At 58.7% G+C, this 27,692-nt stretch overlaps 2 protein-coding genes across 2 annotated transcripts; both read right to left on the minus strand.

Annotated features, from left to right (window-relative positions):
• Window positions 1–1,629: 1,629 nt before the first annotated feature.
• TAMALIN (trafficking regulator and scaffold protein tamalin) lies at window positions 1,630–5,788 on the minus strand (the record flags this gene model as incomplete). The annotated part of the gene is made up of 8 exons (XM_082332478.1): window positions 1,630–2,406; window positions 2,483–2,549; window positions 2,629–2,695; window positions 2,767–2,860; window positions 2,942–3,044; window positions 3,407–3,461; window positions 3,957–4,006; window positions 5,654–5,788. The coding sequence occupies 8 exons, from the start codon at window positions 5,786–5,788 to the stop codon at window positions 1,979–1,981; spliced, it is 999 nt and encodes a 332-aa protein (XP_082188604.1). The 3' UTR covers window positions 1,630–1,978.
• A 1,759-nt stretch (window positions 5,789–7,547) lies between these two features.
• ACVR1B (activin A receptor type 1B) lies at window positions 7,548–26,045 on the minus strand. The gene is made up of 9 exons (XM_082332464.1): window positions 25,964–26,045; window positions 16,724–16,963; window positions 15,214–15,462; window positions 13,750–13,980; window positions 13,200–13,367; window positions 12,506–12,662; window positions 11,859–11,983; window positions 11,068–11,198; window positions 7,548–10,870 (listed from the first exon to the last, which is right to left on the minus strand). The coding sequence occupies exons 2-9, from the start codon at window positions 16,896–16,898 to the stop codon at window positions 10,745–10,747; spliced, it is 1,362 nt and encodes a 453-aa protein (XP_082188590.1). The 5' UTR covers window positions 16,899–16,963; window positions 25,964–26,045; the 3' UTR covers window positions 7,548–10,744.
• Between the last annotated feature and the right edge of the window lie 1,647 nt (window positions 26,046–27,692).

The following is a 27,692-nucleotide window of genomic DNA, read 5'->3' on the forward strand; positions in this document are numbered from 1 at the left end:
GGGTTCCTGGAGCCACTGGGGGAGCAGAGCGTGGCCAGTCGCAGCCCCCTCGCACCCCTCGCTCGGTGGCCAAGCCGGTGGCGGTGCTGCCGGCGGCAGGAGGGTGACGCCGGCGGCCCCCGCACCCGGGATTAGCTGTACCCCGGGAGAGGCCGCGGGGCCCGGCTGGCTCCGGGGGAGGAAACCCGAGCCCGGTCACCCCGGCAAGGCCACGGGGGTGCACGGGGGGAACCCCGGCTCGCACCGGCCCGGGGGTGCCGGATCCGCCCCAACGCCCCAGCGAGGACATGGGGACACGGTGGCCACCAGCCGGCCCTTCCCCCTGCGCCCAGGACCCGTGTGGCCGGGGCCGGGTGGGTGTCGGGGGATCGCAGGGTGCCCACGGGCCGGGTGGGTGTCGGGGGATCGCAGGGTGCCCACGGCCAGGCGGTGGTTGCAGGGTGCCCGTGGCCAGCGCCGGCTCCCTGCCCCGGGCCTATATTTGTCGGTAATGACAGGCTGCTGCGGGGCGTTCCCGGGCCGTACCCCGCAGCCTCGGCCCCACCGGCACTGCCCGCTGCCACGCGTGACCCCGGTGTCCGGCCAGCGCCTGCCCAGCCCCGGGCGCACGCAGCCCCAGGTCGGGGCTAAAAAAAGCTCGGCGTGGGGTGGCAGCTGCCGCAGGGGGGGTCCCGTGACGGCCGTGACGGGGACGGGGTGCCCCGACCCTGGCAGCGCGCAGGCGAGCGCGGCTCCGTCAGCCAGACCATAAATGTCCAAGCACGGAGCCGTCCTGGAACGGGGACAAGGCAGGAGAGCGGCGGGGGGCCGGCCGGACCCCACGCTCCCCCGCGGCCCTGCCCCACGCACACGTGCAGGCACGCGGCACACGTGTGCACGCGCACGGCCGCGGCACGCACACACGCAGCCCTGCAGCACGCGCCCCACGGCAGCACAGCGCAGCTCCCCCTGCCCCCAAAAACCTCCTGCAGGGCCCCCCACGGCGGAGCCACGGCCGGACACCCCGGGGCCCGGCTGCGGGGTGCGGGAGCTCCCCGAACACGCGATGGCCCAGCCAGCGACGGGCACAAGCCAGAGGGGAAACTGAGGCACGGAGCCTGCGGCAGAGAGCTGCTTGCACAGAGCGCTCGCGCAAGGCCACCCTTGTGCAAGGCCACCCCCGTGCACCCGTGGGTGCTCGCTGCAGCAGCTGGGGGGGCTCTGTGTCCCCCAAGGCCTCTGGATGCTGCTTCAGGGGAGCGGGGGGCAATGGGGGACCCCAGTGCCCGTCCCGCTCCCCGCGGGCACCCTGGCCCCCGCGGGCGGAAGGGCTCGGGGTGGGACCGGCTTCCCGCCGGCTGCCGGAGGAAGCGGGGCAGGAAGGGCCTGGCCGGGGCCCCGCAGCGCCGGGACGCGACCCACGGCACCGGGGCTGCGGCGGGTGGGGGGACACGGGGGTCCCCGGGAGCCCACGCGGGGTCCGAGGTGACGTGGGTCACCCCAAGGCCTTCCTGCCCGGGGCCCGGCCGGCCAGCGGGAGGGCAAAGGGGGCTGCGGCCCAGTGGGCTCCCCCGGGGGCCACGTCCCCCCCAGCCAGCCTGTCCCCGGCCCCACGGGGCTCTGTCCCCCCCAGTCACAGCCACACACCGCTGCAAAAAGTCTCTGTATTGGCGAGCGCCGGGCGTGCCGGCACGGTACAAAAGCCCCCGGGGCGGCGGAAGGCAGGACCCCCGTGGCCCCTGAGCGGGGCGGGGGGACGCGGGCCCCCCTGTGCCCCCCAGCGAGGAGGGGGCTGATTCCTGAGATGAGCGGTGGCTTCGCGAGCCGCCTCGGGGAGGGTCCCCGCATCCGTCCCTCGGTGCCGCGACAGCCGGCGGCCGAGCCGGGACGCCCAGGGCCGACCCCGAGCTCCTTCCAGCGGCCCCCGGGGAGGTGGGGGGCACGCAGCCGCTTGCAATAAATAAATAAATAGGCCTGGGGGGGCCGGGGGGGCCCCCGGCTAGAGGTGGCTCTCCTCCTCCTCCAGGGCCCGGTTCAGTCCCGGGATGAACTTGAGCAGCCGCCGGCGGAAGCTGCTGTGCCGGCCCTTTCGGGGGGCGGCCGCCCCCTCCCTGGGGTCCCCGGCCCGGGCCCACAGCCGCCCCGCGGCCCCCGGCCCCCCGCCGCACTTGAGGCTGGCGCTGCGGGCCAAGGCCGGCCGCGGTCGTGGCGGTGGGGGCGCGGGACCCCCGCCGTCCCCGTCCTTGTCCCCGTCCTTGTCCCCATCCAGCGAGTCGGCGGAGGCGAAGAGGCAGGTTTGGTAGAGGGAGTCGTCGCTGCCGCAGGCGCTGGCGCGGGGGGAGCCGCCGGGCAGCCCCCCCTCACCCTGCAGGCACCAGCGGATCGACTCCAGCGTGTCGTAGATGCTGGGGTCCTTGGCCACGACGCCTGACGGGGGACACGGCGACGGGGAGGTCAGGGGGGGCCGGGGGGAGCCCCCCAGCCGCCCCCGGCCCCCACTCACCCCGCACCAGCCGCTGCTCCTGCACCATCAGCGAGCGGTACTCCCCCCACTTCTCGTAGAGCGTTTGCTGCGGGGAAGCGGAGGGGGGTGAGGACCCTGGGGGGGGTCCCCAGCTCCCCCCGCCCCCCCAGCCGCCCCCCGCTCACCTTCAGGTACTGCAGCCGGGCCTCCAGCTCAGCCCTCCGGACGGACGTCCCGTAGAGCGTGTCGAGCCTGTGGGGCAGCAGCCGTCAGCGCCGGGGGCGGGGGGCCACCGGGGACCCCCCCGCACCCTCCCAGCTCACCGGAGCACGTTGCCCGAGCTCCTGATGATCTCCACGATCTCGCGGTGCCGGATGCCCTCCACGTTCAGCCCGTTCACCCCTGTGATCGTGTCCCCTGGAGCCGCGGGGGGGAACGGGCTCAGGGATGCTGGTCCCCGCTGCCGGGGCCCCCCGGCCCCCCCGGGGATGTGCTCACCGGTCTTGAGTCCCGCCGCCTCGGCCGGGCTCCCGCCGTGCACCCGGCACACGAAGGTGAACATCTCCACGCTGTTCCTGTCCTGGTGGTGCAGCCCGTAGGTCTGAAATGGGGGGGCTGGTGAGGGGCACGGGGACCCCCCGACCCCCGGGGTCCCCCCAGGCAGCACCCACGAGGTGGCAATCGCAGCATCTCATTGCTGCCGGGCGATGCGGGGCAGCACCCCGGCCCCGGGGGTCTCGCCCCAGTTGGCTGCGCCCCAAGCGGGGCCCCCCCGGCCGCCCCCGCCGCCATGGCCGGGGGAGGCTTCGGTAAGCAGGCAGCTCCGTCACCGCTAAAAATAAACCCTGGCTCAGAGACAATTTAAAAATACCCTCGATGCAAAGCAAGGTGCGGGCTGGGAGGGTGGGGAGCGCGGCGCGCCACGGCTCGGCGCGGCACGGCACAGCTCGGCACGGAACCCACCTGGATCTCGAAGCCGAAGGTCTCTTCTGACTTCTTCTCCAGCGTCACCACCCTCCTGGGGGACACGGGGATCAGGGATGAGGCAGGGCCCGGGGCACCCCGACCCCGGCTCGCCCACCGAGGCCTCGGGCGCTTCTCTAATGAAACGCTGCTTCGGGCTTGGGGTTTGCTCTGTGCTGGGCAGGGCCGGGACCCCAGGGCCGGGACCCCAGGGCCGGGACCCCCCCCCAGGGCCAGGGCCGGGACCCCAGGGCTGGGACCCCCCCCCAGGGCCAGGGCCGGGACCCCAGACCGGCCTTGGGCAGAGCACCGTGGGTGCCAGGCAAGGTCCCCGTGGGGTCTGGGGGTGCCAGGGCCCCCCAGGGCGCTGTGTCCCCATCGTTTCTCTCAGCCGCCCCAGGTTCCCCAATAAAATCAGCCCCATTTCCAGCCCCCGCGGAGTGTCCGGAGCGCAGCGGAGTCCGGGGGGCCGAGCCCCGACCCGCTGGGACACCAACGCCAGCCCCGCTCCTGCGTGTCCCCCCAGCAGGGCCCGCTCCCCCGTCCCTACCTGTGCTCCTCCGGGGACGGGCTCGGGGACGCCCACCTGAACCCCACGCCCTGCGGCAGAGGGAGAGCCATCAGCGGGGGACACCGTCCCGGGGCACGTCCCCTGCCACCCCCTCCGGGGACAGCCGAAAGGGGCTCTCCCAGCAGGACCCCACCGAACCCCCGGGGAGCACCGTGCCAAGGCGGCACCGCACCAGCGCCCGGGTGCACCCACCGCCCCGCGGCCCCCCCGGCCGGCCGGGCATAACGAGGCTTTTATCGGTGCTCAAAGCCACCCTCACATCTGCTCCGCGCTCGCCCCACGCTTTGACGTCAGCCCGCGCCGCACCCCACCCCACGCCACGCTCCGGGGGGGCCCCGGCCACAGAGGGGCCCTGTTGTGGTCACAAAGTCGGGTTTTTTCATGCAAAATCCCCCCCCCGGCCCAGACAATGTCCCCGTTGTGGAGGGCGCGGAGGCGTGGGCGGGCGGAGGGACCGGCCGGGCACTGCAGGACCCTCGCCGCGGGGCAGGAGGTGACAGGGCTGTCCCCAAATGCCCCTCCGCGGCCCCTGGGCTCCGGCAGCCGCGGTGCGGCCAGCGTCACCATGAGCTGTGCCTCGAGAGCGGCACGTGGCCCGGCCACTGGTTCCCTCTGCTCCGTGCCACACGGGTGTCACCAGCCCCGCGGGTGTCACCAGCCCCGCGGGTGGCTGTCCCGAATGCATCCATGGGCGTCGAAGCGCAAAACCACCAGAATCGGGTGCGCTTGCCGTAGGAAAAGTCGCCGCCCGTCACGTCGGGCCCCCACGTCACCCCAGTGACAGGGAGGTGACGCAGGCCGCCCCAGCCCCCTCGGGGACATCTCCGGCGGTGGCCTCGGCCGGTGAGCGGGAGCCAGGCCGCCGCACGTGACCCAGCCCAGGCCAGCGCGGCCGCGAGAGCCACTTCTGCTCCGGATGTCGGCTCCGCTCTCGCTTCCCCCCGACGCTCAGGAAGCGCCGCGGGGCCGGGGGGAGCATCGGGGCGGTGACAGCCCCAGCGCCGCCGGAGAGGGGCTTTCCCAGCGACGCGGTGGCGGCTGGTTCCGCGTCCCCCCAAACCGGACCCCGGGGTACCTCACGCCCCGTCCCCCTGCCCTCCCCGCAGGGCAGCGCCCGAGGGCCACGGGGCCGCTCCGGTCCTGGTGACATGGCCACGTACAGCGGGGTGGGGGCCTGTCCCTGCGCCCCGAAAGCTGCAGGGCAGGAGGTGGGGAAGAACCGGGACAGGGCACGGGGCTTGGGGGGGACACTGGGACGGGGTGGGGGCACAGGGAAGATACTGGGGCAGGAGGCGGGGAGGAACTGGGGCAGGACATGACGCTTGGGGGGACAGCGCTGGAGTGGGATGGGGACGCTGGGAAGATGCTGGGGCAGGATGGGACCGGGGGGGGGCAGATGCTGGGGCAGGAGAGGCTGGGGGGGGGTCACCGGGGCAGGACCGGGACCCCGGGGAGGGCACCGGGGCAGGGCAGGAGCCCCGGAGCAGACGCCGGGGCAGCCCCGCAGGGTGCAGGCACCAGCGGCCGCACGGGACGGGGACACCCCGCACCCCCGGTCCCCTCCCAGCCCGTTACCGGTCGCGGCGCCGCGTCCCCACCGGCGCGGGTGCAACAAACCGGGAGCACCGGGGAGGCTCCCCCGCCCTCCCCGCGCCCGGGGCTGCCGGCAGCCCTACCTTCCGCACCCGGGGCAGGGTACCGCCGGCCACCGCCAGCGCTCGGTAGACGTCGGCGGGGCCGGGGCGCTCCGGGGCCGCCGCCGCCGCATCCTCCTCCTTCGGCCGGAGCCGCCGCAGCCGCCGCAGGGTCATGGCCGGGCCGCGCCGCCCCGTGCGCCGCTATATCAGCCCGCGGGGGGCGTGGCCAGCGCCAGACACGCCCCCTCCGGGGAGAACACGCCCCTTTCTGCGCCAAACCACGCCCGGTTTTGCGCTAAACCACGCCCCTTACGCGCCAGACCACGCCCCCTTCGCGCCAGACCACGCCCCCGTAGGGTTAAGCCCCGCCCCGCATCGCGGCCCGCCCCCCCCCGGGCCCGGGCCCGGTATGGGGTCCCCGGGGCGACGCTGCGGGGCCCGGGGCTGCAGGGGCGGCACCGGCCCGGGGGCCCTCGGGGGGAGCACGGGAGAAACCAGCGGGATCCCCGGAGCCGGGCTCTGCCGCTCCCCCGGCCGCACCGGAGCCGGGCCGACACCGTTCCCCGGGCTGCACCGGAGCCGGGCCAACACCGTTCCCCGGGCCGCACCGGCACCGCTCCCCCGGCCGCACCGGAGCCGGGCCGACACCGTTCCCCGGGCCGCACCGGCACCGCTCCCCCGGGCCGCACTGGAGCCGGGCTCTGCCGCTCCCCGGGCCGCACCGGCGCCAGCTGCGCAGCCCCAGCTCTCCCCCCCCCAAAGCCGCATTTAGGGTTTAATTCGAAGCAGAAGCTGGAGCAGCCGGAGCCCCGGGCCCCGCTTCTGACGTGGGCGGATGGGAGGACTTAAACCGGCCCCGGCGGAGCTTCGCCCGCACCGAGGACGGGGACACGGGGACACGGGGACATGGGGACAGGACAATTCCCGGAGGCAGGCGCGGCGTCTGCTGCGGACACGTCGCGCGGCACCGGGAGGCGGCAGGAATTTTCCAGCTGGAACGGAGGGGTTTGCCCAGATGTTTATTTAAAATTTGCCAAAAAAAATCAGTTTGTAACAATCCCGCTGGCGCTACCGCCGAGCCGGCCGCCCACGGGTCGCCCGGGAGGCAACTGCTCCCAGCGCCGAGCCGCTCCGGCCTGGAAGTGCTTGGGAAAGGGCAGGATTGAGCCCGGCGCCCACCCCGGCGCGCCCAACCACGACCCTTGAGCGGGGAGCAAGGACCATCCCATCCCCTTCCCAAAATCTGGCGGCCCCGTAAGGCCTTGGCCCCCAGCCGAAGCCATCCCAGAGCCCTTTTCCCCTGACGTTTCCCAAAAGAGCAGCAAAGACCATTTTTCCCGTTAAAAAAAGCGTTCCCTCCGGCTCCGGGCGGGGGTTGGAGTTTCCCGGGAGCTGCGGCCAAAGCCGGGAAGCGAGGGGGGGCGAGGGCAGATGGCGGCCCCCCCTCCCCGCGCCGAGCCCACGGGGGACCCCAGGCCCCGCCGGATTTTCCCCCTGATCCGCTCAGAGCCCGCTCCTTGGCGGGAGGGAGGCCCTAATTAGGGAGAATTAGCGGGGGCAGTTTGTGTACCAGCGGGTGCCCGCAGCAAACCGGATTTCATAGGGGCGCCGGGAAGGTTGGACCGAAATTCATCCTTCTGTGAAGCTGCGGGGGGGATGCTGCCGCCGCACCCCCTCCCCATTACTGTCCCCCGGGGCGGGAGAGCCGGGTTCAGCTGCTCACCCCTCCCTGCCGCCTCGCCGCCGCTACCACCCAGGCACCTCCGGAGCGCCCCGCGTCCATTCAACGGGGAGAGGTGCTGAGCAGGAGCCCCGGGGGATTATTTTAGCTGCGGGTGAACAACCCCCCCGGCGGCTCCTCTGGAAGCGCTGCCGGCCCTCGCCGCCCGGTTCCGACGCCCCTTCGCAGCAAACCGCCAGAGACTCCCACGCCTCACGTGAATAAAACAAACTTTTAATAATGTACAGCAGAAATCGACAGCCTTGTTTTATATTAAACAAAAGATTTCCTATATTACATTGTATTTACATTTGCATACTGAAGAGGTAAAGTGTCTAAGTGGCTATTTTACAGTCCGTTTCTAATAAAATATACAAAACCAAACAAATAAAAGGGGCAGATAAGTACCGAGAGATCTGTTCTGAAGCCAGCGTACCACGGATTAACCCTGCGCCACGGCCGAGAAGCACAAGCTCCGTACCTCCGCCTCTCCCCAACACGATTTGCCCTCGAGTATCCGACGTCTCCCCTCCTCGTTCTGAGCTGCTGCGGCTTCGCGCTCTTGTCCTGAACTCTCTGCAGCGTCGTGTTTTTTCCACGGCTGCTGCAGCCGCCCCCGAAGCGGCCCCGTTTCGGAGCCGGCCCCGTTTCGGAGCTGGGCAGCGATTCCTACGTTTGCTACCAGTCAGCTAAGTAAGCACTGCACCTCCCTGGCACGTGTTTGCATGAAAAGTGCTGTATAAATGCTACATAGTCAGCGTTCCCATCTCGGATCCTCCTCGGTTTTGACCATCTCGCGATGGCATCTCTCTACAAACGAGGCTTCTTCTGCAATCCTGCTCATAGGGGATAACCTGCCGTCCTGCCCTCACCCCTTCTAACCTTATCCGGTCTGAAACCGCTCCGCTGTCTGCTGTTTGGTTTAGCGCTGAGGCAGATGCATGTGTGGCTACAGTTGGAGGGGCGGGTGGGTGAGTCAGTGCAAGTTACGTAGCTGATTTAGCGTCCTCGAGAAGCAGCCTGCAGAGTTAACAGGGACGGGAGACTCGTACTCGGGAACGAGAGCCCGCAGCGCCCTGGGAGGAGCGCGCGGCAGACGTACCTACCGGCGTGACGGGCTTCCCTACGGCAGTTTAGTTGCAGCCGCTAAGCCTCCCTCCCCAGCCCGCCGGGACGGGCCGTCGCCAGGGGCCCGTCCCAGCAGCCGAAGAGGCTTTAGGGCATCTGCGAAGCGCCCGCCGCCCCGGCTTCTAAATGCTGAAGGGTTTGGCTAAGGGACGTACGGTACTGGAGGCAGACGGTAACCTCTGGCCGCGATACGAGTCAGAACAAATCGGAGAGGGAAGCTGTACATTCACAAAGCGCACACCCCACGCTGCTCCACGAACCAGCCCCACGCCCGCCGGCGCTCCCGCCGCCGCTCCGCCGCGCTCCACGGCAGGACGCAAAACGGCTCCGAACACGACGCGAAAACCACGCTCCTCACTTTACACAAAGTCACAGACGAGATAGGGAGTCTGGGGGAGGACGGACACGCAGACAGGTACACAGACAGCAAGAACAGAGTGTTTTTAAAAAAAAAAAAAAAAGTTAACCCCGGTGGCCGGAGCAGAGATGAAACCTCACCTTACAGAGCAGGCGCAAGGTTTGAGTAGAAACAGTTCCAGTGTAAATCGAGCTGTGTGCATTTGGTTTTTTTTCTTTTTTTGCAGTGATTTCTTTACAAACAAACAGGTCAAGAGGTAATAATTATAGATTGTTTTTCTTCTCTTATAAAGAATTAACAATATTAAAAAAAGTTAAAATCCAGACCCTCCCATAAAATAATAATAATTATAAAAAAAAATAATAACCAAAACCACTCCAGTTAAAAGTTATGGCTTCAGAGTTATATACCGCAGATACTGACCTAACCACCGGACAACCAGCGCTGCCCAGACCGCCTTCAGCGCTGCCGGCAGCACGGCAGACGCAGCCCTCGGCCACTTCCATTTCTGCTAGGCCCAGCTGTAGCCAACAGTCAAACCAACCCTACTTCACCCTGATTCGGCATTTAATCAAAAGAAAATTCATGCAGTTCCCCCCACCCCACGAGTTATACACAGCCACTTCCAGATTATGAGATATTTATATATGTATATTAAAAAGATGGACATCGATTTCCAAACCCCCGCCCCGCTGTCAGACCCTGCCCGGCGCCTCTCGGGAGGTGCAGAGCACACCCAGGCACCCAGCGCCCGCGGCCGCGGCCCCGGGAAGCCTGCCCCGCGCCGCCGAGCGCGCCTGGACGGGGGGCCCAGGCACGGCGTTCCGGCGAGAACGGCCTCCTGCATTTCCCCGCGGCCTGCTCTCCTTCCAGCCGGGCGCAGTGCCTGCTCTCTCTCCGACACGCATCTCAGCTCCGTGGCATCTCTCCCGGCCCAAGTCTCTCTTTCCACCCTACCAAGAATTACAAACCCCAGGGGCTCAAGACAAAAAGCCTGGATTCCAGGAGTGAAGTCAGTTCCTCGTTTGTTTTGTCTTAAAAAAGGGAGGGGGTGGCAGTGAGGCAACCTGATGGGAAGTTCCTGCAGCCGGCGTACGGACGGCAAGGCCACAGCACCCATCGGAGAGCTAAGGATCTGGTTTGAAGCAGCCTGTCCAAGCTAGACAATGCTCACTACTCAACAAGGAGAGCACCAGCGCGCACAGCTCAAGAAAAGGACACTCTAGATTTGCACATGCACAGAAAGCACGAACAGAGATGAGCCACCCTACGGGCAGACACCGCACGTCTACGGAAGGAGATGAACAGGCACAGGGACACGCGCACCTCGCGCATGCATACACCATTGCGCACACTGACAGCCAGTCAGATTTCTGTTTTTGACTTAGAATTTTTCAAGCTTAAGAAAAAGGAGGGAAATGGTTTCACGAAGCTGATAAACTCTTCAGGCTCAGCCTCTCAGAAGGGAGCACCATTTGTTTTGCAAATGCTTTTTCTGCATTAACGTGCCAGTCCCTGGAAAAATCCTCAGAGTACGGCAAGAAAAACCTTCCCTTTCCCTTCCCACTCCCAGCACCTAGCACCCTGGCCTCAAACACCGCCAACGGGTGCGCCGCGCGCACTGAACTTTACAGGGATTTCCATTAAAGAAACAAGAGTTACGATCATGGCTGAGATCCCTCAGGTTAAGTCCCTCTCCAGTCTTCACGCTGTCAGGAGGTGATCGTTAAAGGTTTCTGATTGTTTCATACCCAAGCAGGGAAGAGAGCGATTCAATAGGCTCCGTCACCCCACCTAGCAGCCTGTAGGTCACGCTGTCTGGTTGGTAGCAGTAGATTGGGCAGAAACACGAGGTAGGCCTCCATCACACGTCTACTCTAGCATGGCAGCTTTTGTGCAGTTTCCTCCTGCTGGGGCTCAGAGCCTAGATTTTCACATCTTCCTGGACACTGAGCTGTGAGAGGGTTTTCTTAATGCGGAGGGCGGTGAGGCGAGCCGCTCCGTTGGCATACCAGCACTCTCGCATCATCTTACCCATCACCCGTAGTGCCTAGGCAAGAAACAACGGCAGGTGTCAGTGCTCTCCTCTTCCCCGACCCCAAATCGGTCTCTGCCAGGCTGCCGCCGCCCGGCTGGACGCCGACATAGACCTCCCCACCTCCTAAAACGGGATCTCAACGCAGGGTACTTACTCTTTACTCACCTTATCGAAGGGGAAGGGGATGCGAAGATGAAAGCAGACCTTACCTCGTAGCTTTGCCACCAGTTCGGGATATTAGGCCGTAATTTCTGATCACATACGACCTTCCGCATCTCCTCAATGGAAGGATCGGAGGGTACAAGATCGTAGTACGGAAGCTGGTACTCTTCGTGGATACCTGAAAGGCAGAGAAAGGGAAATGCAATTCCTGGGAGAATGGATCATCCGCACAGGGCTCACTGAAGGCAGACTGACACTGGTTTGGACTACATGACTCATCGCTGAGATGCGTCAACACTTTGCAGTTATTTAGAACAGAAACGAAGAATCTGGGATTTGAGTTTACAAGAAAAATGCAGGGAAATAAAATGCAGCTGCCCAAACTGGAACAGAGTCAGCGTGCTGCAATCAACACCTCCCAGCACAGAGGCAGGGTCGCCGAATCGCGACCGAGCCGAAGGCAGCGGGACTGGCACAGGCACGAGGGTGCCGCGCTCCTGCCCGCGGCTGGATGTGCCACGACGCTCATTCATACCGATTCGGGGGAAGAAAGCGACCCGCCAAATCGGCACCGCCACTTCCTTAAAATCCATCCAAAGAAACATCAGTCACCGGGCAGAGCATTAACCTCCGCCTCCCCACACGGGCCACGCTTAGCAGCAGCCGCCGGTCACTTCTGTTAACCCCCTCGGCAGCAGCGCGCACGGACGTACCCTCCCGCAGCCCCGTTCTCCAGGGTCCCCTCAAACCTCGCCAACACCCGATCCGCAGAAACCACCGAGGCTGGGAAACCCAGGAGCAAGGCAAGCCGATGGCACGGGCACACGAAGGGTATTACCTCCGGCGTTGCACCTTCGAGCGATCTCCCAGTAGACCAAGCCCAAGGCATAGATATCGGCACATTTAAATGAATCAAAATGCTTCATGTTAATGGTTTCATCCAAGACTTCAGGGGCCATGTATCTGCAGAAGAGAAAAGGAACAGCATGTTAATTTTGAGAGGGGATTCTCCTGAAGACAGTAAATGGCAGGTTTTCCCTCACAGCACTTCTCAGCAGACAAAACTCTGCTCTGCACAGCCTTAATCAGAACAGAACTGGGCCCCATGGTCTAACAGAGTGAAGAAAATAACTCAAAAAGAATAGCAAGTTGGGAAAGAGGTAAAAACGTCCAAAAGCACATCAGGCTCCAGACAGCAGGCCTCAAAAGGCTTTGGAAAATGCCAAGCTCGTTGCCAAGTATTATATGAGCTCCCCGGTGCTGAATTTACGTAGCTGGCCTACACCGCTCAGCTTGATGGCACCTGGAGACGAAGGTACTGACGTCCCTTCAACATCAATCTGGGCACGACGCTGACACTCTGCGAGACACTTGGAAATGCTTAAGACAGAGAATTTCACCAGTGCTCAACCAGCAGCTCAGGCATTTGCTAGTCACACTCTAGAAGACGCCTTCGAACGCTGGCCAAGAACACCGTTCTCCTACCGTTTGGTTCCGACCCTTTGATTCGGTGCAATATCAATCGTATCCGTAACCGAATCATGCCGGACGGCCAGACCAAGGTCAGCGATGGCACACGTGCCATTCTTCTTCACCAAGATGTTCTTGGATTTCAGGTCTCTGTGAGCAATCCCGGGCTTTCCTAACAGAGCAAAATAAAGAGAAGCAGGGGTCAAGGTCTGGTGAAACCTATTAGTCAAACTGGCGCAGAGGCAGTACCGGATTTCAGGGCGTTAGTTAAACTCTCAGTGTTGCAACACATTTTCCTGTTTGGATGCACTTCAGCGCTGAAGAACAGAGCAGCGCTGACAGCCTGCGGTACGCAAAGGCTCCGCTCACGCTTCCAAGGCACTGCTGATGCAGTAGCACCCAGAGGCCTCAAGAGGGACGGAAACTCCATCGTCCCAGGCATCAGACACGTTGATGTGGACGTAAGGAGTTTATAATTCTGCTGCTGCCTGCACTAACATCCCACCCAAGCAGCACCAATTTTAGGATGGGGATGTGAAATGCTGATATAACTCCCAGGAGCTAGCGCAAGGCTAACCCACTTTGCAGCCAGCCAAAGCAATCCGTCTATTTCTGGTCACTGCCGTTTTCTGCGCAGCACACCGGTTCCCCTCGTCCGTTCTGCTTTATTCTCAAGAATTCCCAGCACCTTTTCAAACTTTGCTCTTACCCTGAGTACCCACAATCTCCATGTGTAGGTGGGCCAGCCCGCTAGCAGCGGACAGGGCGAGCTTGATCATCCCCTCGATAGTCACTGTGTATCGATTAAGGTAGTCAAAGAGAGACCCGTGCTCATGGTAATCGGAGACGAGCCACAGCTGAGTCCACGTTCCGTTATCTGCGGCAGGAAAGAGACTGCGCTCAGACAGATACAAGGCAGGGACGGCACACAACCATCGAGCATTTTGCACCCTTTTTGGTACAGAGGAGGGCTGCTGGGTAAGGCTGCAGCTCAACAGCCAACCTGGGGGCAAATAAGGCAAAGAACTTTAAGGCAAAACACGACTTTAAGGTACAGCTAATGCACCGTCGCGCCTCTCAACAGCAGCAGTAATTTTACCATCTTTTGGCGAGAAACATTCAAATACGTAGCTATTTGAAAAGCAGGCTGACAGCTTGCTTTAACCATTTAACTGCAAATCCAGGCGAAGAAATGCAGCTCCCAAGAGCAGGCTGCGCACTGGTGAAGCCTCTGCTCTCAGGACTGAGGCACTTTTTACCTTTGTTATCCGCAGCAATAAATCCCAGGATGTTCTCATGGCGCAACATAACGGTTTGATATATTTCCGCTTCCCTAAACCAGGAACGCTCCTCACGGGAAGAGAAGATTTTTACGGCTACGTCGCCTCCACGCCACCTGCCGCGCCACACTTCCCCGAAGCGGCCTTTACCAATGATCTCCTGAAGGACAATTGTCCGAGCCACAGTCCGCTGGACAAAAAGCGGCAAACCTACGGACAAGAAATTGGAGGAATGAATGCCGGTTGCGGCCAGAGAAACTCCTGAAACCTCAGAGTCTGAAGTAGAGCATCATCAAACCTAGAAGGCTCTACGTTTGATAACGACCAGCAGCCTAAGCAAGACCCAAGCCGGCAAATGGCGGCAGCTCCTGCGTAGGACGTGCCATTTGGCGGCTTGGGCAGCATCTGCCCATCGCTTTGAAGTCGCTTGCAAACCGCCAGCGATTAGGCACAGAGCAGTTGGGAACTCCTGCTCTATGCCAGATCAAAGTAACTTCAGCCTGAATATGCAAAGAGTGGAACTCGTTGGAGACAGACTCTACTAAAAAGCAGTAAACCCCCCGAACTTCTCTTAAGAAAGGAGTCCTAACACAGCCGCCACCTCTTGTGTAAGCTACAGAGCTCACCTGCTGCGAGCGTGCGCAGAAGGGATCCCAAAACATTTCATGTACAGCAGATGTGGTGCTAAAGGTTTATTCCCTGGTCAAATATCAGGTTGTTATATTCTCTGCCTCTGTGGATTAGCCTACAGTTTCCATCTGCTGCAAAATTCTTTTTTTTTTTTTTTTTTAAACCTAACTGCTTTCATAGTTCAAAGTCATGAATAAAACGATGACTTCCCTATCTATTCTGGGGAGGATTTCTTTTAAGTACTACAGAAGGGAATGCTGTACATCGTCCGCTTCCGAAGACCCAAGGGTTCTTTGGGATGAAATGGGCTGTGCAAACGCAGTATTTGCACACTGTAACATTTTCAGCTGCTAGGATCTTTCCCGTTTTCCTGCCAGCTTTGATGCAGGTGACATCCTGCGTCCTTCGCTGAAAGCCAGCAACCCCCAGGTTAGCAGCTAATGTCTGTCTCCAACCCAAATCCAGTTCCAGGGCTAAACCTGAAATAGATGTAGCCGTTTGAGCTATCCTCTTGCAGAAAAGGAGGAAAGCTACACAAATCTATTTTTACACATCAGCAGTTAAGGAGGAGTTGAACTATTGCTTTTACCCAGCCTAAGCACTGAACACCGACACGGGGCCGCGGCTACAGCGCCTACTGCATGACCGAATTTAAAACACGCCCTCCGCATTACTCATGACAAGGCAACCTGAACAGGCTGACGATGCAACGGCCTCGCAGCCGTGCGAAGCTGTGGCAACCAGGAGCCCGGAACAGACTCCTCCATTACAATTACAAGTTCGCATTCGTCATTTCCAGTCATATCTTAATACCTGAGCCAGAGCCGGAGGTGGAGAGATCGTAGACGAGATCTTGCAAGGTCTTATCCTTCGACAGGCACATTTCACAAGAGGGGTCTTCCATGTCCAGCCGCTGACGGTTGTGATAGACTCGTTGGTGGTGATGAAAAACAAAGACTACTATGATCATGACAACAAAGACCAGGAAGACGGGTCCGGCAATCACCGCCACTAGCTCCACAGGACCCCAGCTCGACGGGGGTTCGTTATCTTTCAGGTGTCCTTGAGAGGAAAGGGAGGAGAAAACCAGACACTTTTAGAAAATTATCACTCCTTCACAAGCGTTCTTTAAGGACTTTCTTCTTGTGTTTTAATTATCCTCTCAGAGCCTGGACAATTTTAGCTTGCTGTTCCAGGATGGTAGAGGACACATCAAATAACAGCGTTAAGATGGGACTGATCAAGTCATCAGGCAGGCAAACTACAGCTAAAACCCCCAAAAGAAGACGGTGCTTCAGTTGTGGGAGCGGGGATTATTGGCACTTGCTACTTAAAAGAGGACGGGAGCCTGTTCTGGGCTGAAGTTGCTAGAACAGCCTGCATTTTGCCCTCCAGAGAAAAACCATCCAGTCAGTAAGGACTCATTTCTCCCTCTTTCCCCTTCTCCCTGTAACAACCAGAGAAGACGACAATTATTTGTCTTTTTGAGAACAGATAAGACTTCCCCACTGCATCCAAGGAAAACGGATACTGCAATCTTCATACGACCCACTAAATAACAGCCCAAAACGGAGAGTAACAAGGTACGAAGAAGTACCGCATGCCCTCTCCGTCCCAGGAATTAGAGAGCAGCAGACGCCTCCCACACCCTCTCTCAAAGGCTGGGCCGCTTCCTCTTGGCGTGTTCAGGATCCAGGCACCCCTCCACCCCGCACACTTTGCTCTCAAGCTGCTGCCACGTTCCCGTACTCATGGCTCATCACCGAAAAAATCTGCAGTCCTAGAAGAAGGAAAGCCACCCTAGCCGATAAAAGGCAGGCTACAGCACAACTCAGCACCAGAAAAGGGACGCGGAGCCGTGCCCAGGGAACACGCACCGTCCTCAGGCCACTGCAGGCACAGAGCATCATGCAGCAGAAACTTATATTTAACCGTAGATAAACACTGCTGCTCTCAGGAGTCTGTGAGGATACCAGCAGCAGGGCTGATAAGGTGAGAGGAGTTTCCTCACAGGGAGCTACAGAGTGGAGTAAAACTGCAAAAAACCCCAAACTTTGGAAGCTTCTCCTACCCTAAAGTATAACCTCATCATCTGGTGACATTTTGTCGGCCACAGGGGAGTTCAAGCAACTTCACATTTTAATTTGAAGTAGTTTGTTGTTATTTCCACTTTACAGATCAAGGAAATAAACCTAGTGCTCAAGTTCACACAGCAACCTAAGGGAAGAAGGGAAAACAGGGCCGAGAACTCCTTATTCCCAATCCCAAACAGACAGGTCCTCTCCTCCCCACTTCAAACAGATTTATTTAGCTCTCTACTCACCACTGGGAACCATTAAATCAATTTTGTTGCAAAAATCAGAGTAGCAGCAGTGAGTATTGCGCAGATCTTCCGAACTCAGACAATAGAAGGGCTTCCCAGCGGGAATCAGCTTTGCTTCAGGAATGCAGGTCCGAACGTGATGTTTAACACCATCCAGGTTGAAGACCGAGACCATGCACGCGCCGTCCGTTTCACAGGTGGAGTTCGCTTGCTTGCAGTCAGAGCACAAACATGTCAAAGCTGCAGAAATCCAAACAAGACCACCTCCTTAAAACGCACCAGAGACCAAACGCTCAGACAAGGGAAAACTTCCTTCTTTCAATCGCCCATTTCAGAGGGAAGGGGCCATTCTTAGGCTCGGGATAATTCCCGACTTTAGGAACACAACAAGTCATACTCGGTATTTCAGACCCGCAAGAACCCAAGTGAAGCACGAAACACAAGGTGGAAGCAGAGGAGCCTTTCCAGAAGATGACTGCCCAGCCCGCCCTTTTTCCTGCCCCTGTTGCAACCACTAACAGGGATGACCCAAGCCATCCCTGCAAACTAGGCTAGATTTTACCGAGATCCACTCCCGACCCAAGCTAGGGTCAGAATTCACGTTGAAAACAACAATTACTCAAACTGACGGACTCGATTTCACCTGAACTGCCTGCCCAGGCTTCCTCAGCTACGCCACAGCCGAGCTGCCCGTTACGGGTCAGCGAGGGACGACCACCCCAGCTCCTGGGAGACAACAAGCAGCTGGCAGATGCCAAAACAAAACCAATTCAAACCGACTACACAAGCCAAGCACGCTACACCCAGCTGGATCAGTCACTTATTTAGTAACTGCTTTCCTGATCCGAGACACTACCTTGGGTCAAATACATTCCTGGCTTTTTGCCTGCTCGCCGTGAAGATTATTTGGGTAAAGAGCGAAGGAGAAACTCCGAGGCAGATTCCCACATTTTTCCGCCTCCCAGCTGTCATTGTGCTTTTCTCAAGCTGCCTGAAAAACTGTAAGCAAATCCCCAGGCATCGCCATCCTTGGGAACAAAGAGCGAATACAACAATGTCAAGAAGAAGGGTGGGGCCTGTTTAGCAGCACGCAGTATTTTCTTCAGCTTTCATCAGATCTTTCAGCCTCCCTGGAGGGATTCAGAAACATGTACTTACCCGCTGCAGAAATGGTCTTTCAGGTAGGGAGAGTCTGAAGAAGTGCTTTAAAAGATACAGGCGCCACAGTTAACTCTCCCCAGTCCGATAGCTAAATCCTCTACGTCTGCTTGCACCCTCTCGGTCTAAAGACACAGGCCAAGGTCGCTGTCAACACTCGGGTGTGCGTCAGCCACCTCCCCGTGGGGCAAGGGAAACGCCGAGCCCTCAGTCGTGCCATCTCTGGCAACCAGCAGGTTTAAGGAGCGTCGGCATTCGAGGATATCGACGGCACTGGAAGAGCCTCTTGCTCCCAGCCAGCGCAGCGGAGAGGCACGCTGCTGGGGGCACGTTACCTCGAGCTTAACGAAAAACAAGCAGGTCCTGATCAACTTCAGGGTTCGTTTAGGAGGAAGGCACCCGTTATCCCTTATCGCCAGTGTCCTAGGTAAATCGGTTAGGCTAATTGCATTACTATGCACTTAATTCTCTCTGGACGCTCTGCTCCTCATTTCCTAGCTGTTGCTGTGAGCTGCTTAACAGCTCCAAGGTGGGCTGCAGTATCTCCGACAGGCTAAATGCAGCTGCTGGGGAGTTTTGAACCACCAGCTTCAAAACTGCAGAAGCAGTAAAAAGCCAGCAAACCGCAGAAGAGCTGGTAAGTGAGGCGCCTTTAAAAAGCATCACGAGCAAATGTAGCTTATTACTATGTGCTTAGCAAGGCCAAGGAAAAGGGACGTAGAATAGAAAATGGCCAGGGGAGACCCTGAGACCCAACGACATTGAGAAGGGTTGAGAGCACCGCGCCCATGGATTATGCAGCTTTTAAGGGGAAACTCCATAATGAAAGGAAAAACACTCGCTAATGATCAACTTGACAAACAGCTCCGAGTACACCGTACACCGTTTGCCAGTGGTCAGCAGAGCACGGAAAGGACAATTCTTCTGAAAAACACGCACGCTTGGGGGAACAAAGGTTGGTTATAATGGAGTTTTTATGAAACCATGAGAAAGGAAAGAGCAGCCAGGGCACATTCCTACCTTCAAGTATACTTAAAAGGAAATAGTGTTTTAAAGCATCTCCTTTATTACTTTATCAAAAACTCAAGGTACAAATCAGAGACATTTAAACCACACACATTTCACCATGGAGGCTCTTTTCAACTTGGTTTAGATACAGCAAAACTGAACTTTGCTCCTGTTAGGCTCATTTTTAAGGTCTCAAGCCCAAGATTTAGGCTATGGCAGTTTCGCTTCCAGAAGCTCAGAAGTAAATAAAACACTTCAAGGCACTAATAAAACTGGTTTTGTAAACTTCTTACTGAAGTATCTGGCCTGAAACTAAGCATCCTTTTGAGAAGGAAAGCAGAGGAGCTGGTTGTATCTGCTCAGTTTCATTTGTAGAGTTAAAAAAAAAAAAGAAATCTGTTTACCTTCGAGGTACGATACCAGCACCCCAGTGCACAGGGACAGAGTCGGGAGATCCTTATCTGTTCTGCGCAGAAAGCAGAAGTTTCCTGCTAAGGAGGGGTATGCCCCGCAGAGCACGGCCCCGTTTCACCTCCTGGTGGTGTCAGCCGATGCTCCCCCTTTGAGACAACCGCTCGTTTTTAAGAGCGATTCTTACAGTTCGCACCTCAAAACCCGCTACGGTAAGGACAGCAATGCGAACAAAGAAAACTAAGCCTTCGGCACACGTATGTACTTCTGCTACACCTCGCGTGAGAGACCCTCAAGGGGCTTTCTAGATATTCCAGTCCATAACCTCCGGGCTGCAGGTAGGCACTCAAATTTTAGGAAAGATGGTCAGATCCCTGGGTAGGAGCTGAAGTCCAGCTCCAGCCTCCCTCAGGCAGCCAGGAGTCGACTCTGTCTTTATTTTTACTACGAAAAAGCCCAGGATATACATCTACCATGGCTACAGCCATATCCGCCCGAAGCATCACCTACCGCTGGCTGCCAGCGCTGCAGGAGAAGGGCCCCGCTCCCGCAGGCACCGGCTGTGCCAGGGAGGAAAGGCCTGTCTGCACCGGGGCTCGCCGGGAACCGGGAAGCTTCCGGCAGAAAGGAGAATTACAGGGCAACCCACGCGGGTCCAGCATTTCAAGTTTGATTAACCAGAAGGGAAAATTCTTCTCATATCAGTAACACCAGAAGCCAGGAAAAAGCAACTGTTCTTTCCCCTTGGGTGAGGGTCAGAAAACGGACAGGTACGCAGAGCTCCCGGCCCGGCATCCCTCGCCCGCTTCCGAGAGCAGCTGGGGACGCCTGGGCAAAGCGAATGGAGACAGGAGTGAATAAAAGCATTTTTTCGTGCCAACAGCATTCTTTTTATTTGGGAAGAAAAGCTCCTATTGAGCAAAACATATAATCTACTTAATAAAAGAAACTGACTGGGCTGAAGAAAAGAGATGGGGCAAAGGAAAACAAAAGAGCAGTTCACACAGCCGGGGCGGCGCGTTCCCCTCTCGCAGAACGCCTGGGGATGAGTCTGCATGGAAGGTGCTCCAGAAGTTGGCAGCAGAGCCTGCTCTATCTGCTCAGCACACTCTTTCTGACATTCTGCTCAGAGACAAACCCAACCCTTTAAAGAAGCTGTTTAAACAAGCCTAACATTAAGCTGCAGATCCCCAGAATGAAAGCTTTGTTCTCGCTCAAGAGATGGATCGGGTTGGTATTTATACTCGAGCAAACCCTCACACTGCGATTTAATCCGAGGCAGAGCGCAGGTGGTCGTGACATCAATCGCAGGAGCGAGCCAGCCCGGTGCCGGTCCTCACCGCTCTCCCTAAAGACCAGAGCGCGGTCAGTCGGCACTGCCAAAAGATAAACTCTCCTCGATCCTCGACTAAGGCAGCCCAGGGCTCGGCTGCCGGGCCGGGTACTCCTTCAAGTGACCACCCCGTGCCCCAGAGGTGCTCCTGCTCCCCAGCGAGGTTCACGGGTTACAGGTGGCAGCAGGGCTGCTCCCGGCAGGAACCGTGGGCACGGAGGTATTAGGATCCCTTTGCATTAACTACAGCAGAGAGGAAAACAAGAGAAGGCCCCCTTGGACCAAATTCCCCCAGTAAAGGTGACGGGCATTTACCAAATGAATCCAAACAAAGAGGTGGGGGTCCGTGGATGAGAGCTCTAGGCTCCAGGGAGACTAAAATATTAAGCTCTGACAGTCAAAGAACATTTCTTTTTTTCCCAGCAACTATCTGAGCTCATTTTGCACATATTTATTCTCGCACAGGATTGCATGTGTCAAGATGTCTCTGCAGCTAGACAGGGGAAAGTTTCGCAGCAAAATCTAATGCAATGGTGTTAACCACCTTTTGGAATACATTTTCCAAAATCTCCCGAAGCCGTGCTATGCAAGATGACATCTTCTCAGGGCTAAATGCTACCTGATCAAGATGTATTAAGAAAATTAACCTGAAGATGATCATTGGTAAAATTGCCAATAACCACCCACGTATTTACCAGATAAACAGATTTTTGCAGCGATTGTAAGCTGCTGTTCTTTTTCCACAGTTTGAATCGAGGCTGGAAGAACAATGATTCCCCTGACTTCTGAGCCTTTATAAGGCTCTGGAACAGGAGCTGCAATTTATTATGTCTCTGTACAGCACCTAACTTAATGAGACCCAATCTGGTAGTGATGTTTTAATGCTGCAGCAGCATAATGTTAGCAAGAGAAATGGAAAACAATTGGGTTTGTACCTCTGCTGTTTCTTTAGATGCTATAATGAAGAGGGACATGTGTAAACACGCTTGGAAGAAAGAAATACCTTTCAGTGTTTCGCTATATGCCGTGCCGAAATAAAGAAAGAATAACCTTTATCACAGAGCGTTTTGCCCAAGAGCAGGTTAGGAATAAAATCCATTCCCTTGCGGCAAGGGAGCAGAGGTCTGTTCCAGGAGTCCCTTTGCGCCCCTCGTTCAACCATTCCACCCCAAGAACCGTGCTTCAAGAAAACAACCAGGGCTTCAGTTTCAAAAGGCAGGGGTGAGGACACTCCGAGCCACCTGACGGAGACTTTAAAACCAAAGATTTACTTTCCATTATATTCATCTCGATTCATCTGCTGCCTGGCGTCAACAACCAGGATCCCTACATCCCTCTCTAAGATACGCCCGAGTCCAAAATGCCCGCGTCGTACAGCACACCAGTATCTGCTCCGAGCCCCAGAGCCAGCTCACCTACACCCACCGTCTCCAAAGTCAAGTGCAAGGCCAGTTCTGGGTGCTCACGCTGCCCCTGTTTCTTTACAGAGGAGCTGAAGAAATGCGTACAGATTTGCTCCTCTGTAGATACAGTACCACCACCTCGAATATCTTTCCTACATCTCGCTGCCCCATCAGCTTCTCCTCCTACTTTCAGATCTCAACATGTCTTTTCCTCCTTGCCGGTGCTTATGAAATCTACTGACCCACTGCTGCTAAATGAAACAGAGTTAAAATTAGCTGCAAAGTACTATGAAAAAAGCACTTTCATGCAAGTCATCCAGAAACTAAAAATTGTACTAGGATATTTAAAGTTGGAAACAAGAGTCTCAACTTTTTCAAGCTGGCTGCAGTCCCCTGGCACAGGTTGAACCTGACATGAACACATCATGGCTGACTAGAAAACATCTACTAAATGGAAAAAAAAAAAAGGGCAGGAAGAACGTTTAAAGTGAAGAACTTTCCCTGCATCTACTCAAGCAACACAAAAGGAGAGCTTCTAAATGAATTTTAAATAAGTGAATTGACAGGAGTCTCATCATTAATAGGTTAATTAGAAGAAGCCTTGACATTGCTGCTGCTGTTGCTCTGCAACTTAGAAAACAGACATATGGCTCCGAACTCCCTCTCCAGGCTCTGGTCTGACACCTATTTTGTGTTTTAACTTGTTAGGAAACCAGTTTAGGAGCCAGCCATACCATACCAGTACTGTGGAAGAAAGCCCTGCAAACCAGCCGCATGGCAAGGCAGATGCGCAGGTCGTTATCGATGGCTTTCAAGACTTAAAACCGACGCTGTGTATTCTCGGGCAATTGGCACACGCTTTTTCAGGGTCTAAATAACAATTTGTTTAATGTGTAGTCTATATTCTGACACCCAGCAGTCCACGGGTTACTTCCAAAAAGCCCACAGAAAGCAGCAAGCGCTAGAAAACCAAGCCTTTGATGAGGGGCTCTAATGTGCAGTGAAGTCTGCTTTTCTGGTAAAAAAATAAACGTATGGGTCCACAATCAATGAGAAGGGAGGCTGGCAAGCCAGTGGCTGAAATAACGAGGACAAAAGAGGTCTCCCACCCCTACGACTGCTCACACACGAGGGTCTGGCTCCGCAAGCTCAGCACCAGCGAACGTTTCATCCCTGTAATACCGTCGCAGCTTTCTCCCTCGAGACGAGCAATTCCTTCTCGGTCTGCTCAGATAACCGCGCTGGCTGTGCGGTGGAGAACATATTTCCACTGGTCAACACCCAGTGAACTTTGCTTGCTGTTAAGAGAATTGACGTTTTACTTCACTCCTTTCGCAATAGCGATTTCCGGAGCATCCACTACTGGCAGCGGACGGCGTACCCAGGGAAAAAAAAATCCGACTGTCTGGCCAAGGAGCTGAAGGAGTTCAAGAATGCTTGTTGGACACTGTTTTTAATTTCCAGTTAGAGGAGTCTTTCTTGGAAAGTTGTAGGATATAACTTATGGACCACGCGGAGTTTGCCTGATTTAACCGGGTAAATATTTTAAGCAGGTGTTAATAATAAAATCTGCTGGCCCAAGATTGCTCCCCACAGTATTCTTTTGCTTTATTTCAAGCACGCAAACAAAGCCGACCTACAACCACCCTGTAACCGTCGCTGCAGAGGCACCTTTTTTTTTTCTTTTCCTTTTTTTTTTTTTTTTTAAAGGAAGGAGTGTGGGGGGTGTTTTCTACTCTGTTTACCGACGCACACAGAGGTTCACAGCTCCCAAGCACCGCAGAAATTAGTATGTAGACCTACCCTGAAATAAGCAGCTGCTAAGACCTCTTGTATAAAGCACAATAGTAAGGGCAGGCCTGGCTGGCTGAGGCGGCACGCCGAGCGTGCATCATGGCTGCTCGAGCAGCAAACAATTCGCAGGGTTAGGGTCCCTCTTCCCTGCCGTCCTGCTCCCAGCTCCAAACGCAGCTCCCTCGCGCCCCTGAAGCCAGGCTGAGCTCGCACCTTCTACCGGACAGCACGAACAAAAACGTACAGCACATACTGAGCGGAAACAATAGCCAGCCATACAGAGCCCAATATCAAAGGCACTGATAGTCGGCTGAGTTTCCAGGAGATACGCACAATTGGCCCTTTCCTGTTTATTTATTATTATTTTTTTCTTAAATAAACGCCAGCTGTATATAAAACGCAAAGTGAAAGTCTGAGAGGAGACGTGCGATGAGTCTCATTTGGTCCCGCTTTGCCATTTATCACAGAAAAGCTGAAACACCTTCCTCAGGCTGGATTTTACTTTAGGTTAAAACAAAGCCCAGCCACTCTCCCCTGAAGCACATTTGTATGACCAGATTCAACAGGACTCGCAAAAACACCCCTAACCTACTGCCCTAGTGGGGTTTAAAGCCATTTTCTGTAGCTAACAAGTCCAGATCTGCACACACAAAGTTATTACCTTCTGACAGTCGGTTGGTAATACATAACATGAACGGCGAGAGGATTGGGGAGGAGAAAAATGTTTCAGTGCGGTTCCTGTTAGAACAGGTACCTGCATTACACAAGCAGCGATCGCCCCCGATAGCCACGGAGAGATGGACTGGGCGGCGAAGCCTCGGACGCTGGAAAGGCCACTGCCACCGGCCTGTCCTCTGTCCCTGCCAAGAGGCGCTCAGAGATGCTTCGGGCCCGTCCAGCTCGGGGGAAAGGGGCTGATCTTTGTAAAAGCATGGAGCTGATACCTCTCGCGCTTCCCCTAGGAAGCGGCAGCGGTCGCACCCCCCCAGGTAAAGAAAAAGGATCGCCACAGAACAAACAACTGAAACAAAGGGTTTTCCCTCACTCACCTCCCTCCAAACAAATATTTACAGTCATTACAATCCAGAGGCACAGGGTTCTAGAAGGTTTCTTTTAAAAAAAAACCCCACAGATTCCACGAAGCTATATATTAAGCACACCCCGAAGTCTCTGGTGCATGGGGGCTGCCGAATGCCCCCCTCGGCCGGGTGGACAGCCGATGGGAAGAGGCCACCAACTCCCGAGGTCTGCTGGAGGCTCAGCAACAACATGGTGGCACTTCCCACCCCGCGGCTGATCCGGGGCCTGCCCCACGCCGAGCCCTTCCCGGGGCCGCAGAACACCCCCGGGCCCGGCCCCCAACACAGACCCCCCCCCAGGTCTTCCTCGCTCCGGGAAAAGCCCATCAATTCCAGTTTCCTTCGTCGTCTCCTGAAGCCAGGCTCCCAGATCTCCCCCCAGCCGAAGCCGAGGCCAGCCTGTGCCTCCTCGGAGCATCCCCGGCACCGGGAGGAGGCCCCACTCTCCGGCCCCCTCCCCCGGTGCTGCCGCCCCCCCAGACACGCAACCGCCCCCTCTGTGGAGGCCGTGGCCCCCCCAAACACGCTCCAGGGTCCCCCTCACACCCCGGCCAATGCCCCCCCCCGGCCAGGCTCGACCCCCGCCCGGGGGGCTCGGTGCTACCCAACACCCCGGGGGCCCAACCCTACCCCAGGCCCTCGATGCCTCCAGAGACCCCCCCCAGCCCATGGACCGCCCCCATCCCTTCTCCCCCCCCCGAAACCCTCTCCTCTGCCCCCCCAGCCCCTCAGGGCCCTCCCGCGGCCTAGAGGAACCCTCCAGCCCCTCTCGCACCCCCTTCTCCCCCCCCAAAACCTCCCCCCCCCCCCGCCCCCCCCAGGCCGGCCTCACCCCCGGGCCCGGGCTCGCCCCTGGTTCCCCCGCTCCCCTCAGCCCCCCGCATCGCCTCCCCCCTCGCTCCTCCTCATCGACCCCCGCTTCCCCTCACGATTCCTCCCCGCTTCCCCTCAGCATCCCCCCACCCCCGGTTCCCCTCACGGCGCCGGGCGGGGGCGGGGCGGCGCGCCGCCATGTTGTCCCCGGTGCGGGCCGGGCCCGGGAGCCGCCACTCACCGCGGGCCCCGCCGAGTCCCCCGGCCAGGAGCAGGGCGAGCAGGACGGCGGCGGCGGGCGGCGGCGGGGGCCGGCGGGCGCAGGGCGGCGGCGGCGGGGGGCGGGCGGCCATGGCGAGCGCCGCGGCCTCGGTGCCGAGCGGCCGCCAGCGCCTGCGGGAGGGGCGAGCGCCGGCGCGCGGCCCGGGGGCGGGGCAAGCCTTAAAGGGGACGCCCCGCGCCGCGCGTCTTAAAGGGGAGCGTGCGCCAGGCGCGGGTCGGCCGACACGGAACCGGGCTGGGGGGGAAGCGTGCAAGGGCGTGCGTGCAAGGGCGTGCGTGCAAGGGCGTGCGTGCAGGGGCGTGCGTGCGGGATTTGTGTCTGCACGCATGCAGCTGTGCACGGGCGTGCAGGCTGTGGGTGTGCAGGTGTGCGTGCACGGCTGCGCGCCGGCGGGAGGGCGTGTGCGGTGTGCACGCGTGGGGGGCACACGCAGCGCGCGCGCGCGCGTGTGTGCGTGTGCACCGTGAGCTGTGCGGGGCACGTGCAGCGCGCTCACCTGCAGCGTGGTGTGGGTGCGCAGGGGGTGTGCAGAGCGTGTCCTTCGTGCACAGTGAGCGTGCACAGTGTGAGCGTGCAGTGGGTGTGCACAGTGTGAGCGTGCACAGTGTGAGCGTGCAGTGGGTGTGCACAGTGAGCGTGCACAGTGTGAGCGTGCAGTGGGTGTGCACGCCGGTCTGTGTGCAGTGGGAGGCTGGCAGGGGCAGGCAGTGCAGGCAGTGCAGGCAGGGGACCCTGAGCCCCAGGCCTGGGGCGTGGTGGGGACGGAGCCATGGCCAGGCTGAGCACCCCAAACCCTGAGCTGAGCACACTGAGCACCCAAAACCCTGAGCAGGGCACCCCAAACCCCAGGCTGAGCACCCCAAACCCCAGGCTGAGCACCCCAAACCCTGAGCAGGGCACCCCAAACCCCAGGCTGAGCACCCCAAACCCTGAGCAGGGCACCCCAAACCCTGAGCTGAGCACCCCGAGCCCCAGGATGAGCACCCTAAACCCTGAGCAGGGCACCCCAAACCCTGAGCTGAGCACCGCGAGCCCCAGGATGAGCACCCTAAACCCTGAGCAGGGCACCCCAAACTCTGAGCTGAGCACCCCGAACCTCAGGCTGAGCACCCCAAACCCTCAGCAGGGCACCCCGAGTCCCGGGCTGAGCCCCAGGCTGAGCACCCCAAACCCTGAGCTGAGCACCCTGAGCCCTGGGCAGGGCACCCTGAGCCCTGGGCTGAGCACCCTGAGCCCCGGGCTGAGCACTCCAAACCCTGAGCAGGGCACCCCAAACCCTGAGCAGGGCACCCCAAACCCTGAGCTGAGCACCCCAAACCCCAGGCTGAGCACCCCAAACCCTGAGCAGGGCACCCCAAACCCTGAGCTGAGCACCCCGAGCCCCAGGATGAGCACCCTAAACCCTGAGCAGGGCACCCCAAACTCTGAGCTGAGCACCCCGAACCCCAGGCTGAGCACCCCAAACCCTCAGCAGGGCACCCCGAGTCCCGGGCTGAGCCCCAGGCTGAGCACCCCAAACCCTGAGCTGAGCACCCTGAGCCCTGGGCAGGGCACCCTGAGCCCCGGGCTGAGCACTCCAAACCCTGAGCAGGGCACCCCAAACCCTGAGCTGAGCACCTCAAACCCCAGGCTGAGCACCCCAAACCCTGAGCAGGGCACCCCAAACCCTGAGCTGAGCACCCTGAGC

The sequence above is a fragment of the Platalea leucorodia genome (assembly GCF_965183815.1).
Source record: "Platalea leucorodia genome assembly, chromosome: 23".
Classification (NCBI taxonomy): domain Eukaryota; kingdom Metazoa; phylum Chordata; class Aves; order Pelecaniformes; family Threskiornithidae; genus Platalea; species Platalea leucorodia.